Genomic DNA, 16,382 nt, shown 5'->3' on the forward strand with positions numbered 1-16,382 from the left:
TTGACATTTATATTAGACTATATACACAAAGATGGATGGAGTTTTGCAAAGTAACATTTACCATTTACCATGATATTTTCAGCAATGTTTCCATGGTAACGGAAAAATTGCAAAAAATGAAAACCTAAAAATAGCAAAAGGTACTACTAGACCATAAAAAGAATGTGTCTATGAAGTTTCGTGGAAATATCTCTGCTGGTTTTAGAGTTATGCTCCGGAAATGAACCTGCTACAAAAATATGATATTTTCAGCAATGTTTCTATGGTTACAGAAAAAAAGCACAAAAAGTGAAAACCTAAAAATAGCAAAAGGCACTACTAGACCATAAGAACAATGTGTCTATGATGTTTCTTGGAAATATCTCTGCTGGTTTTAGAGTTGTGCTCCGGAAATGATTCTTACACAAAAAATCTGTCATTTTCAGCAATGTTTCCATGGTTACAGAAAAAAGTACAAAAAGTGAAAACTTTAAAATAGCAAAAGGCACTACTAGACCATAAGACCAATGTGTCTATGAAGTTTCGTGGAAATATCTCTTCTGGTTTTAGGGTTATGCTCCGGAAACGAACCTGGTACAAAAATATGATATTTTCAGCAATGTTTCCATGGTTACGGAAAAAATGCAAAAAAAATGAAAACCTAAAAATAGCAAAAGGCACTACTAGACCATAAGACCAATCTGTGTATGAAGTTTCGTGGAAATATCTCTACTGGTTTTAGAGTTATGCTCCGGAAACCATTCGTACGGACGGACGGACGGACGGACGGAACCCATTTGTATATCCCCCGCCAACTTCGTTGGGCGGGGGATAATAATATTCAATACTTTGGCGTATATGGGGCTACTCACTCAGTAAAAACATATAAAACTAACACAGTACACAAACTTAACTTTGCTTTATGAACAGAGAAGCAAGGTGCGTTCCAAGATAGTAGCTTGACTCTGATCTAAGAGAATAAAATAGCTAGACTCGATAAACCCTAGAGAAGCAGAAATAGACTCGTTAAATCAGAGAAGCAATAGCAAGATAAGACTGTCGCATGCATCTGTGAGAAACCACTTGACTCGGAAGATTGACTCTTAAAGAAGTGGTTTGACTCCAGACTACAAGCGATAACTGTGAGAAACCACTTGACTCAGACGATTGACTCTTACTTAAAGAAGTGGTTTGACTCTAGACTGCCTAGGGCATGCAAATCACTTAACTAACACAAATAGTTTGATAAATGTTGAAGTTATATTCTAATGAATGGCGATTGGGGTAAAAATTCCCCTGAATTAAAAGCCTAAAAACCCCTTCTAGAGAGAGTAGCTCAACTTAAAAGTAATGTGAATAGGAGCAAGATAATTAAAATTGTGCTAGTAGGAAAAAAGAAAAAGAAAATAACATGTACAAGAAGATCACGAAGAAGAAAAAACAAATACATAGAGAGATATGGGGGAAACAAACCAAGGTGCAGCTGGGGATGGTGGGTGGGTAAGGCAAGAGCCTGGAAACTGAAGCTGACCAATACTCACACCCCTCTAGGACGTAATTGCCGATTGTTCAATTACTCTACACCCCTGCTCACTTGAATACAAGATACACTCATACCATCGGCTAAATACAACTTGATAAACTATTGACTATCTGACTTATTTACAACCTACATGATCACATACTACATTAAAACTGCAAATGTAAATATAAAATATAATTCATGCAAATAAAACTTAAGCAAGTAGAAAGAATGGCTGACACAAAAGTTATGCATAAACAAAATTTTGATTAAAATTAAATTATCATGTAAAAGAACCTATCCTATACTTTACAGAAGACAATGCAGTTGAACAAGCCTTTTGTTATTACGGCATGGATCTTAGCTAATCATGTAAAATCAATATTCGTTCTGTTTTGATAAAAACATTTTAATGGACATAGTTTTTGTTATCTTTTTCACATCGTTTACTTTGTACATTGTATAACATGGCTATATTGCTGGGCAGAAACTTTCCATAATTGGAAAATTATCATCTGGCGAATCCATTTGGTTGTACTTGCCATCCGGACTAGATGTACAATATGTAAGCTGTCACTAGAAAACAATAAAATAGGGTGAGATTTTCACAATGCCAACATGGTATAGACTGAAAGTGTGAAGGAAATCTAAAAACAGATAACATTACTAACAAAAGGAGATTTTGTTCCGTTGTCGTTGAATCTAGAGCATTCTCTAAGATTTTTCTATCTTTGAATAGAAAAGGAAGAAGCTCCATATTTAATCTTAACAGAGTGTAGACGCTTAGTCAATGTTAATGAAATTTGGCAATTCTTTTATGTCGCAGAAGTCAATAGAAAGACAAATAGGTCTTATTTCACACGTCAAATTTACGTAATAACTCTAGAGTTAATAGCACCCGCATGGTGCTTATTGAACAAAACTGAATTCGCAATGCGTTACATCACACAACAATACGATAAGCTCCCTATTTACACCATTGTCTACTGTTCTAACATGATTAATCCCACTGTCAGGCTTCTGGATATAGGGGTAGGACAACTCTAAGTTACACACTAATACTTACGGTAAACTATTTTTCTAACGTAACTAGATCAGATTTATTGAGCATTACCAGAGTGTAGAAAGCTGCTGAATTAGGGAAATTTCCCATAGATTATCATTATCGTCGACACTTGAATTTCGATTGCTTATGAAATAAATGGTACTGATTGTACCTGTCAATCCATGACATGATTCTTAGATGCGACTTAATGTCGAATAGATTTTTATTTGCTGTTTCTCTCGTCTTTCTGCAAACACTCGTATTCGAATATATTTTCTTTGAGGCATTGGATGTCTTTAGTATTACAATTAAGTTTGTATAAATCTTGCGTTATTTCAAGATGGCGACTACCAATATATACCAGCCTACTAGTATCAGTAACAACAGTTTGCCATATGGTAAGGTATGGCGGTGAGTACATTATGCATTTTTAACGTAATAATGACGTCATTTGTCCAGTGTTGAACCTGATAAAGGTTAAACAGAATGATAATATAGTACCATAATTCAGTATTGCTTGTAACAAGCATTTCCATGAGCTTCAAAATTTACAAAATAAATAATCTGCCCATAAAGGAAAATTACATATTTGTAACGTTGCTTTTGATTTGCTGAAATAACGGCGTGATGATTTTTCAGAAAAAGAGTTCCAACGTGAATTTGGAATTTTGTAGAGATTATCTATAGTTAATTTAATTTAAAGTATTAATTCAAATATATATTTATGTTATGGAGATATATCACAAAAAATCTAATCAAGTGAATCCTTTAATAAAGTGGGATTATTCTTCTACGTATTCATTGTATCTGGCACGTCCAAAATGACCCTGACATTTAATAGACCGTTAACCTTATAACGAAGTGTATAAACGTTACCACAAGTATTGGTCAGTGACCACAGAACGTTTCTAAGAGTGAAATGACCAATAGATACCAGTGTTTGGACAAATACATTTCAATGAATGTCCATTTCCTTCGCTTCAACAGCATAATCAATATATACACAAAAGTGATATACTATATTTCTCCCGCGGGGATGTTTTCATTATATTATCATCTTCTCTTTAATATAGTAATGGAGGAAATTAAACATTTCTGATCCTGGACGAGAATTGCCAGAATAACGACCATTTATCAACAAAATGGGGTACACGTGTTCGCTGTGTTGACTAAATTACGTCACATCAAGTCCATTAGCGGCTTGAATGTACTCTTCTTAGGTATAAATCACATTGGAAGTCACGTTTCGTTTCACTGTATAGATGTTTTATGATATTTACAACAGCAAATAACTCACTCTCTCCCTCAAATTGTTTGGATACATCTCGAAGGAATTTAAAAAAAAAACACTTGATGGTAATTATGAAAATGTACATTTCTTACACGTAATAAGGTATAAAATATATATTACCCATTTTAACTGATTATAATCTATCTGCAACAAGAATAACAAGGCAAAATTCAGGAATTAATACCTTTGACATTACTTCCCTATATCTTTTTGCTAACTGGAGCACTTCATCCTAGACCACGTAATATAGAAAGTAAAAAAATAAAAAAAAAATACTCTTAATTCTGCGAATATTCATTTAGTTATATCTAGTTGCAATAAAGCTGAAAATGAACTGAAAATGATCCTACCTTACTGATATTTTATATGTAAACATACTTATTTTATTCAATGAGTTTTAAATTTACTAGAAAAAAAACCCTTACTCAGCAATAGGCGTAGAAGGAGTGCATCGACATGTACGGACATAAGTCTAATATAGCATATATAGTGACATTTAATAGCTAACCCCAGTGGTCGTAAGGTAGCGTTATCAAGTGGTTAATTCGTCTCGCTAGCACAAGGAGACAATACAAATACCACAAAAATGATCGAACCATACAGAATGTAACGTCTTTAAATAACCGAAGTTGTTGTCAGGACACTGTGTAAAATACAAACCAGTCCGATGTGATATGCAAATAAAGCTCCAAAGAAACACCTTACAAATTAGTTGCAATAAAATGTTTTAAAGCAGATAACTGTAGATATCACAATGGTTTTTTTCACTTCTAGTATTAAATGAATGGAAGTAATAATAGACTGGTGTAAGAGAAGTATAGAGCAGTTTCGAAAGCGATAACGTCGGAAATAGGTAATGTGTATTTAAGTCTTCAAATAAGATAACACAGTCGAGGTTGGGATGGGGTAAAACAAATATTTTGAATTAAAGAGACATTGAAACATTTTCGACAATCAAAACCTGTCTTTATGTCGACTATCTGTCAGATAGACGGAAGAGGCAGTCACGCCTGTTAGTAGCTAATACAAAAAACAAAATAAACTTGAACCTGAAACGTCTTCTACGAAAAATGTCAACGGCAGCCCCTTCCATCTCACAAAACATACACGGAAATCCGGGAGTCTGTGTCACTGACATAGGAGAATATATCAATGTTGTGAGAAGCACTTTGCCCGAAATGCGACAGAGTACTTACCGTCATGTCAACTTAAATGTAGTTCATGCCACATGAAACTGAGAACGGTCTTATTCGACTGCCAGTGCCAATTACACCACCAGAAGAAACCGTCAGCTACCTATCGTCAAATCTCGCTTTCGTTACATCGAAGGCATAATTTCTTCACTAGAATAAACAAGCAGGCCACTGAACTGCCCATTGGTTGTCAGGAAGTTAACCGTATCAACCGCCACAGAAACTGACAGAGATTTATATTCTGAGAAGAGTGAATGCGTTCGGAGACATTACTTGGCAAGTTGAGATAGAACATAGGTCTGTTTTCAAGGATTTTTTTTGTGGAGAATGAATTAAAAGGTTACTTCGGAATTGTAAACCAATATTTTTATGATGAAACTAATGCGAAGTAGCATCAATAATTCCAAACGGCCTCATTTCTGGGAAAGTAAATCGTTTAACACTGGGGCGGAATAACTTTCTGAATGCTATCACGAGAACTCCCTGTTGTGCACTGACGCTTGCGTGGCTAACCAATATGATCTTTCACCAGCTCTATTTTTGACTTTAGTTCGTTCACTTGACACAGCGCAACAAAACTTTATTAAGTAGGGCAATGTCACTGACATGATATTACGTTAGGGTAAAATAACACCTATTATTTAACCAATTCATTCCTGAAGTCGTATTTAGAATCTTCTAGTTCAAAGGCTGGAATAGTCCATTTTGGAATTGCAGGGATGAATGAGCATTTGTAATGAGAAAACCCGTACTCACGATCTCGCCATCGGCTGGTCTAATTTTCCCTAACAGATATAATGGAATTGGACATAATTCACTTTGTTCGACATCATCGAAGTCTTTCAGTGTATTGACAGTATTTGATTTGAAGTTCGCATTAACCTCCTCCCTAATGCATTCTTCACCGTCATGACTGCCCTCCAATTATTTTCCACATATTCCTTGATGATAATGAGAACTGAAGGATTATTTTATTTGTATTAAGTGTTGGTTACGTCCATCCTACGGACAAGAAGAGAAAGGCATGTGTAGACATTGTGGATCATAGGATGTGACTTGCAAGGAAAGCAATTACACTTGACGTTTCCAGTCAAACACCCAAATGAAAGTTTCCTTTGTCCATATTATGACTTCTTAAACCACTTAAACCATAAATGCTCATTAAATCCAATTTTCTTCACCACTCAAGCTGTTACTTTAAATTAGGTCCACGCTAACCCAGTGGAAAAGATGTTCCGAATCCCACATTTGGCCTTTGCCAAGTAACTATTGATCGACGCGTTTTTTCCATATACTCCGGTTTTCCTTCACCACCTAATCCTGGCACGTTCTTAAATTACCATTGATGGCCAGGTAAAATAAAATAGACTTAAACTCAAACTCATTATCATATCTATTGTAAGTTGATTGACTTCATCACCATCTGAAGCTCGGTTTTATCGGAATATCTACGTGACAGGGAGCGGTATAATCACTTAAGATACGGCGGAGGAATATAAACTGCTTCCGTTCTAATGGATCACATTGGCGCCATCTTTTGCAATGGATATGTGCTTGTGTAGAAATAGGTTATATAACTTAACGTGTAGCAATAGAAGTACTATTGTGTGGCTGATAAAATCATGTTCTGTAACAGAAGTACAATATATACAAAGTAATGTGACAGGGCACGCCGTGATCCAGGTCGTGTTTGTACCACTGGTGCCGAATATCTTGTCGGATATGACTCGGTGGCGACAACACTACACGTTCTATCTGATGCATTCTAGAACATATTTATTAACAGCAGTCGATATTACCAAAACACGTTGCCAAGAAGACTTCAAAACTCCCCGCTCCTGCCTCTTATTTTCAAATAACGACCGTTCAAAACGTCACGTTGGATGATCTATTCTTATACCGTTCAAAATATAATAACAGTGCTTTTCAACCTGGGCTTGATGTATGTACTGTGTAAATAGTGGCGGTTTGGCTCCGTCATAACGTGTGTTTGTATCCATCCATCACCCGAGCCACCAAATATGGATCTGTGATACAGTCTGACACCGATTGTCGGCCAGTCTGGGGTATATATAGCTGTCACGGACACTCACAAACGCTGTGCTGACTGGTGCTATTTTCCCATTAAATGGACCACCAAACCCCAAGTTGATGATCTGAGTTATAATACTAGATTATTTCCTATTTTTATGTATAGTTGTCTCGACCACTCACAAACACTGTGCTTACCAATTCTTAAATTGACAAACCATCAAACCCCATGTTGTTGATAAATTTTCTCATTCGAATTCTAATCCTAGATCATCTCCCTTTCTTTTGAACGTATAATGCTATTTCATATTTCGAGATATTGTGATTAAGATAAGTCAAGTATTAGCTAGCTGTCTCGGCCCCTTACATACACCGTGGTGCTAGTATCACTCCATACACAGCCAAGCATCTTTATCTCGAAGTGGTCTCGATAATACTTCGAGTTATCTGAGTATTCGAGAAAATGTTACTTTCATACACAATAAAAGGTTTAGCAATAGGCAAGAAATGCGTGTACTTCGAATTAAAAGGGGTATAGGAGTTATACATGTATGTGTTCGAGAAAAGAATCACAATAATGAAGAGATATTCGATAACTAACTATCAAGTGTGAACGTTAATCCTATGTAGATCGATACGCCATGTCATACTAATGTGTAGAGGATCGGTGAAAAGATTTTCTTATTAGAATAACTACAAAAATTGTAAATGATAATATAAATGAAAATAATTTAGTTTGTTGGATTCGCGCTTCAACTTTCGATAGAGTTTGCGTAATTTGTTTTTTCTTCTTATCACAAGAAGTCTTTCTTCTCTGATTACTAAGCTGACCAAGAAGTGCCATCTCGCTATCTCGCGACCTTGCAATCTCGATAAGTCAATTAACCTCAATCATCATCCACACTAAAAACGACCCTTATTAAACATTTTCAGACGCATTATTTTACGACCACCATCATCAGCCCTGCTCACTGTGTTGAAAGAGCTCTTACAGTCGTCTGGATAACTGTAACTATGCAGTGCATTAGATAACAGCACAATGCTGGCAGCAACACACAATCTGCATATTGAGAGGAATGCAATACGAAAAAATATAAAACGACAGAGATCAAACTTCCACGAGTGCTAATTGCCTTCTTAAACAATTCCCGAGCAAGCTAGAGACGACATACGGCGATACTCTTCGAAGAATCACGGTGCATCATCCATCTTTATCAATAGATGCACATCCATTTCTAGAAATGCACATTACAGTGTAATGGGATGCGTTGTCAGTTTCAGTGATTGAAGACTACGCTGATATACTGCAGATGTGACACGTAAAGTTGCTATATATCACACAGAACTCAGAATGTACAAGATAATATACTCAGTTTGTCATCATTACTGTCAGCATCTTTCCTTTATGCGATGGTTCGATGGTTAAGAATTGACGAAGAAATAATTTGAAATATTATTTTGAATTACCATTTAAACTGTATCCGCTTTTACGATCGATTTTTTTCTGAATACTTTGAGCTTACTTTTAGCTTTATTAGATCCCTTGATATCAATCTGTCATTCTGCTATGAAAAAAAATGTTTAAAATGGCAATATTCATGGTTCATTATTGACAAGTTCTATTGATTTTAGCCTTATTTTAACACTTTTTAAAGCCGTGTTGGCTCTTTTTGTACATGTTAGTAGTTACGGGTCCCCACAATCGCCATTGTATATAATGAAACATCTAATTTTGGGGTATTTGACCTGAGCTGGAATTCAAATTGCTTATTAAAACGACCAGCATCTAATTCTAATTAAGAAGTTCACAGAAATGCATGGCTGTTAGATAGAGGACCATTACTTCCTATCTCTGTGACAGCTAGTTACCAATTACTGACTTCTAATTGGCTCTTTAAAGTGAAGATGAGCATTCAACAAACGAAAGAGGCAAACTAAGTGGGTGTTGCAGTAATTTCACTGAAATATGTTATTTTTCTTCCATTCTGTATATGTGTGTCTTTTAATTATAATCTCCCCAGTATGGATATTGGGAAATAGATATCTGAAAATTGCAGTAAACAATTTGAGAAAATTTCGCCATTTTCATTAGGTAACCTGATAGGACAATAGAGTGTGCAATGCCATTCCTACACATCCGTCACGTGATTCTGTGAGGAATATTCTGTGTTCTACCGACACACTGTAGTGTCTGCCGCCTCTGCTGAACGTTCACCTAATACGAGGAGTACGACCGGTTTGCCCATTGTCAGTATGATGTGACTGGGCGGGGTGTGCTGCGCGGTATCTTTAGCGGTAATCTTCAATGATACAGTACCAGCAATGTGTGATTGATTTTAAGTCGAGTCCAAGCACCATATTTCTCGAAGTCGAAAACTGACTTGAGTGAGTTATGTACATCTGGAGAGAAAAAAAGGTTCAATTAAGTCTGCATTTTGTTTCGAGAAATCGTGGCCAGAATACATACTTTCAAATTCTGTTGAGTCCTAGTACAAATACATATAGAGGAACATTTTAGAGTCTCACAAACCACAAAAGCTAGCACCAAAAGTAACATATCGCATATAGGGGAGATCGTTCGTCCATCCTTAAACCACCTTAGCTGTCGATAGGGGGACGGTGGAGATAATCAATAAACCAATTAAAATTTTCATTTTCAAAAGAGTCTCCATATAAACAAATTTCTCATTTTTTTATTTGTCTGCGTCCTATTGATTTGAAGAGTGCGAGTCTATTCCTTATATCTATGTATCAATCACTCGAGTGACTGTCGGAATTATATGGGTACTTGTAAATAACAGATAAGAAAATTATTTACATTAGACCCTCAATACCAGTATATGTATATATTACATCGCTACAGCAAATCCAGGCCAATTTTAACGGCTCGCGTAAACGAACCCTTAACTTAATTACGTGCCGTCAGCGCTTCACTATGAGGGATAGACGACGATTTAAGTGGTCAAAGTATGGGAGAGCTTAGTAAGTTGGTGAGGATTGACGAGGAAGGGGAAAAGTGCAACTCCAAATAAAGTGTTAAAATGATTAAACGTGTTGTACTTCACAGGTTCCTTCTCAGGGAGTAAAAAAAGAAATTAAAGGGAAAAAACAGCCATGAAGCTTTTGCAAGTAATAAACAATGGCGGCTGCAGAATGTAAAAACAAATTAGATACTATGTTCTTTAATCAGAATTAGAAAAAATGGGCTTATATCAAATAGAGTGCTACTCCTGTTATTGAAACGAAGGAAGAGACATGCAGGGCCTATGCCTGTTGCCCACTGTAAGTGAGATCTGCACCATAAATATTTTGAAATCAAAGAATACCAAATGTTTATATCATGTTCGTTGGTCATTGCATAAGAAAGCCCAAATCGGCTCTCCCCACTTCGATAAATAATGCTTGACTTTCCATAGGGAAATTATTGCATGATTTCAGGATAAAATATTCTATTAACTTCTGTATGATTTGATTAGGTCTTTAGGATAATTTTATGTTGAGGAATTTGTTTAAGTTAAGAAATATCGAAGAAATGAAACTCTGAAGTTGAAAATGAATCGATGACTTTTTTAGTATTAAATATATATTACACTTTATAGAATGTACTTTGAAGATTGATATCGGGATGTTTTGGAATAAAAGGTAAATAAGAGTTTACCATTCGTCCTTTTACATGAAGGTCCCCTTAGTGACGCCTCGGATAAGACAAACCTAGCGAAACAGAATGTCTCAATGTCGTTTAAAAAGACAGTGAGAGAAGCACAGGCTTTGTATTACAATCACTCCTTACATTATTCACGAGCTTGGGGTCGATTGCACACATGTATATGTAGAATAAACCGAACTCCGGAGAAGCCGTCTGACCAAAGAAAAGGTTTTAAAAGGACACCATTATCATAGGTATTTTCAAAGTTGTATAGTCCATGTCTGCGGAGATTTTGACGTATAGCCCGTTATTTTCGCGGGCATGATATTTGCGCGATTTCGTGGGTCATCGAAGTGATCGCAAAATTTTGATCCGGGAAACATTATCCAAATATTGACTTTTTGTAGGTTATTACGGAGAATTGTTAAACCTGAGAAATGTGATATTCCCCGAGGCCGAAGTCGAGGGAAATATCACCTTTCAAAGGTTTTACAAATCCTAGTATTAACCTACAAAAAGTCAATAATTGTTTTGTTATATGAAACGATGCCCATTTAAAAACCAAATTTGAAGGAAACATAATGACCATAATTTAAACAAAAATTCAAGAAAATCTTCATCCACATATCCTCAGGTATCCTAAATACTTTTAGCACTTCTGATAGGTTTCTACGTAATCTTCGAACATATGGCTACATTTAACATGTGTAAAATATTTTTGCCTACCTGGCAATGTTGTCTGCCATGTTTGCTTATATTATGGTTATTGCCCGATGATCGCCAATGCTCTATTTTTAATGGTCAAAAATGTAGAAGCCATAGGGACACAATCCCTGTGTCTATTTATAGTCAGGTTACCGGATTTGCAATGTCAACCTCTGAACAGGCGTTCATCGGTCTCAGGTTGATATTACATTTTGTCAAGACCTGTCTGGGAGTTGTAGACCAATCAGAAAACGGCAAACTCACAGTCATATAACAAATAGAATTGGTTATATTATATACCCTTGAAGCCAAATCGCAAAATTTGCATTCGTTAAAATTTAATTTTGCTAGATTCCGGTCCAAATCACAAAAATGTTGACTCACGAAAAAAATCGGCTATAAGGTAATCACGAGTGTACTGACAGGTCAAAGGTTAGCACCGTCACGTGATTGTAAATTTGATCAAGGATAATAAATCGTCCTAGAAGGAAGTGCTGTAGAGAAGTTGCACTTTGTAGGTCCAAATCGACGACGCATGCACTGATAATGACATTATACAATAAAGTGTCTTCAATCGAGTCATCCTTGCACGCCGTGCTGCGTTTTATACAGCAACAATCAAATTACAGATCCACATTATTAAAAGGACGTTAAAAAGAATGCATAAGAAATAAGGTTAAAAATAAGGTAATATAATTTACATTATTTGGATCAGTACATAATTATGTAATATGATTATGGGCAAGATATAAAGAGCAATACAGATATTATTTCTGCAATGCATATTACATAGCTATCATTGCATAGTGTCAAAATGGCCACCTTCTCAATAATTTGAACGGAATTTTCAGTTTAATGCCAAAAACTAAAGCATTGTGATTCACATTAAAACGATAGTTTTCCAATTTCAAGTTTTTTATTCAAATTACGATGCGTTTAGCTAATAGTAAATAATGTTAAAAATGGTTGGTCATCATATGCAGGGCACAGGGAAATGGCGTCCCATGCAGTGGAGTAAAAATACTCTTTCATGTGTCGATTTAAAAAATAGTGATATTCTACCTTCGGGATTACAAAATTTAGTAAAACTCTCGGCAAATCTCGAATCTTTTGACCCTCGGGTAAAATACCCTTCATACATATTGCAATATGAAATGAGTCTTATAATAAAATTAAAGCATGATAAAGTATTACAGCGCTATCTTCGACGTGCTTCGCATATTACCGTCAGTTGGAAGTTGTGATCAAATTAACTCCAGGCAATTAAACAAGACAATTCTATCACATCGTATTACCCAATATGACGACGGTTCACGATGAGGGAAGTCAATACCATGTATCGTGTGTTGAAGGCATTTAACATGGAAAGTGGATAAATCAATGTTCCTCTGCCAGCTCGCTCGCGCAACACTGCTCAAACACCTCTCAAACAAAAGCTCAGAGAATTTCAAAATAACAAAAGAAACTTTCAAATTGACTATTTTTTTTTAATTCTATGACATGCTATGACGTCATTGTTCATTACATCTATAAATAGATGAAGAAAGAACAGAAGAATGAAGATTTACACAAAGAGGCCGTTTGAGTTGTTATATCGGCAGAAAGAATAGTTTTTGGAAAAGATCCCACTGGGCAAGACGACGCATGGAAAAAGAAAGAGTTTATACAGATCATTCGGAAACATGACCGTGGTAGGGGAGAGAATTATTTACATTGTAGTTTGTTTTATATTATCTAAGTTACTTAAGATTAACTCCGTCGTATCTACCAATCAAATGCGAGTTATAATCGGTTACGCCATTTTTGTTACGTTATGGACTGTTAATATAATTTTCAGCCGATAGACATACTTATTACAAACAAGATGAAACTATTATATAGTTTCAGCAAGTTTTTTTAAGTCCTATAATTAAGATATGGAAATTGAACGTGATAATGATATGTGTTTTTGATGCATACCAGTTGAAATGTATTGTCCGCAAGATCTTTTTTGTCTAAGTATCGTTTGTTTGGTCAACGACAACATATGATAGAACAATCGGTAAATCATACGGAGTAATTTTACAATGACCACTGAAGCACAGCCACTATCTTGGAATTAAGTAAACTGCGATATGATACCTTAGATAGTTAATTATATCATATTTGTGAATCGGCCTGTTATAAGCCTGTTGCTTTTTCCTGGAAACCGGTACAGCTGGAGGACACTGTACTAAAGGTTACTTATGTATGTATAAGCTAGTAATCCTCTGTTGTTGTCGCCCTACCAAAAATATCGTCTGCAGCAAGAATTTAAGACTGACAAGGCAAAGTTCGTACTCTTGTAAACCTTTGGACAAAACGTCATTAACAATCTTTATAAGTTCCCTCCATCTCCAATGCTAAGAATAGTAACTATAGGTAAAGTACGTTATCAGACATTTTGGGACTAGCTTTTTAAAACACGATCAACCCTTCACCACATAAATCTACCTTCACCATATCTCTGATGCTATTTCTAAACTACCCTTGTCATTGTTTAAACTAGTAAACTAGTTCCTTCATACACGAACAATGCGTCGATTCCCTTTTCCTGCTTAAATTCTACATAATTATGTTCTTTACGGAGACCAGAATATGTCCAAATAGATAAGACTTCATATGCCCATGTGGCTAGGATGAGAAGAGAAGAAAGCCAGTTAATAAATAAAATCGGCTAAAAATACCAGCTGCACTTGGCTAGTATAAATAAAGAGCTATTGTAGTGCGTACTTGTTGCCCCATGAGTAAGGTAAAATGAGCCAGTTATTAGCGTCGTTACTCGACATAACAGGTTGCATGCAAAAGTAAAAGATGGTTTACCAAATTTAGTTGTTTTGGTTTTTTATAACGATTAAACTGAAATTAGATTAAAACTTTTTCATGTAATGAGGTATTGAAAATCGTTTTAAGCTTTTGATAATGAACAATAAAAATACATTTGCGAAAATAATTGGTTAATTTGATATCGCATGTCGACACATGGTTTTTTACGCATTTATCATAATAAAAGCAGCCAATCTGAGTTTTTAATCGTATCGAAATCGAAACGGAAACAAGTCATGAATTGACAACTATCCATTATGCTTTTCAATTTCATATCTCGACGATTTAATGCATAAAGCTCCAAATGGCTGAAATGTCTATATATTGTAGTACTGGGTTAGTCCTATCAACGAAATCGAAAGATCATGTTGTATAGTCTGTATAAAGAAAATATCCTCATGTCGTTTTCTGGCAACAGATAACTTCCATACATCTATGGGAAGCGATTTCCCCTCGTCGATGTAGGTCTAACATGTTGTTCTACCGGGAGGGACACACCGCTCTATGGGAAGGGACACCTCGCTCGGCTATGTAGGTCTATGGAAAGGGACACCCCGCTCGGCTATGTAGGTCTAAGGGAAGGGACACCTCGCTCGGCTATGTAGGTCTATGGAAAGGGACACCTCGCTCGGCTATGTAGGTCTATGGGAAGGGACACCCCGCCCGGCTATGTAGGTCTATGGGAAGGGACACCTCGATCGACTATGTAGGTCTATGGGAAGGGACACCTCGCTCGGCTATGTAGGTCTATGGGAAGGGACACCTCGCTCAGGTATGTAGGTCTATGGAAAATGATACCTCGCTCGGCTATGTAGGTCTATGGGAAGGGACATCCCGCTCGGCTTTGTAGGTCTAATATGTTGTCATATTGACAGGGACGCCTCGCTCTTATATGCTTACCACTAAGCCAAGAATTTAGGTTTAATATCGATGTCTTACTCACCGTCTTCTGCTATTGTGCACACCCTCCACAGTCCAGACCGGACGTTAATGTTGATCGTAAAGGTCTGATTCCCATATTCGGCGGTGACGGGTTCCACGGTGAAGAGCCAAGCGTCCGTGGAAACAGACAGCACAAGTGTCACTAGGGCGATCGCGCCCATGGTAAAAGACACAATTGTGAGAGCTTTGGGACCACAGTGCATTTTGACTTTTGTTTTTATTTCACACCAAATCCATGCCAGTTGGAAAGATATCATCTACGCCCTTAGTGAGGCCAGAGATTATTTGATGACGGCGAGCTACAGGTGGGTAGTAATATATAATACATGTTCAGCACTATGATAAGCTCCCATCCATAGCTCGTGAATTTTCATTTAGTAAGGATCAAGATGACACATACTAACTACAGGAACTAACCACTTTACTTTACTGCACAGACTCCAACAATACAAACACAGGTACATCCTCTGTGACAAAATGGCACTATACTGAATTCCGATATGTTGTAAAAACACTGTGATATTGCAACTGTTCCAGTGTCAACTGTCGTACTAAATCGTCCTGGGAACCACCTCGGTCCAGAAGGGCCGCATGTGATTGGCCCGGAGCAACTATATTTCTCCTCCCTCCTCACAAATGGGGTGTGGCCTAACTCGTGCTGGGGAGTTTAGGCCCTGATCGAGAACATGCATATCTGTGGTGCATGCGTTAGTGTTTCGGCGTCAAGCACATGCATTTCATCTCGTGCACCATGGACACACGCCACACCGAACAACCCACACAGAACCACCAGTCTGTCTCAGTCCGTCTCGTAGACGTTGTATAGATCATATTATGACGTATCGCGGCTTTCCTACTGAATTTTGCAAGCTATTGATTGGGAGCAGACGACCAGAATTGGGAAGCCCGCGAACCTCACCAACGTATATGTATCTGTGTACTAACTTTTATCTTCCTAAACAGCAAATGCATCTATCATTGTGTTAATTGTCTTAAAACCTTGAGGGGAAACCAGCCATGCAATAAATCAAAGTTTAGACCAGATTGAAAAACGAGATTGCTTTTTAAGTCTTCCCCAGTATAGGCACAACATAAAGTTTGGCGAATTTGATTTGGTTTCGTTTCGTTTTATCAGTTTAACGTCATTTAACAGTCAGGGTCATTTAAGGATATTTCGGATTTGT

General features: G+C 36.8%; 1 protein-coding gene across 1 annotated transcript in view; it reads right to left on the reverse strand.

The window, feature by feature from the left end:
* Window positions 1-16,003, reverse strand: part of LOC138323553 (voltage-dependent calcium channel gamma-5 subunit-like) — a 48,684-nt gene extending 32,681 nt beyond the window's left edge. Inside the window, exon 1 of the mRNA XM_069268233.1 lies at window positions 15,200-16,003. Within this exon, the coding sequence (XP_069124334.1) occupies window positions 15,200-15,455 (256 nt within the window). The 5' untranslated portion in view covers window positions 15,456-16,003. The remainder of the gene's footprint in view (window positions 1-15,199) is intronic.
* Between the last annotated feature and the right edge of the window lie 379 nt (window positions 16,004-16,382).

This window comes from Argopecten irradians, chromosome 5 (assembly GCF_041381155.1).
Source record: "Argopecten irradians isolate NY chromosome 5, Ai_NY, whole genome shotgun sequence".
In the NCBI taxonomy this organism is placed as follows: Eukaryota; Metazoa; Mollusca; class Bivalvia; order Pectinida; family Pectinidae; genus Argopecten; species Argopecten irradians.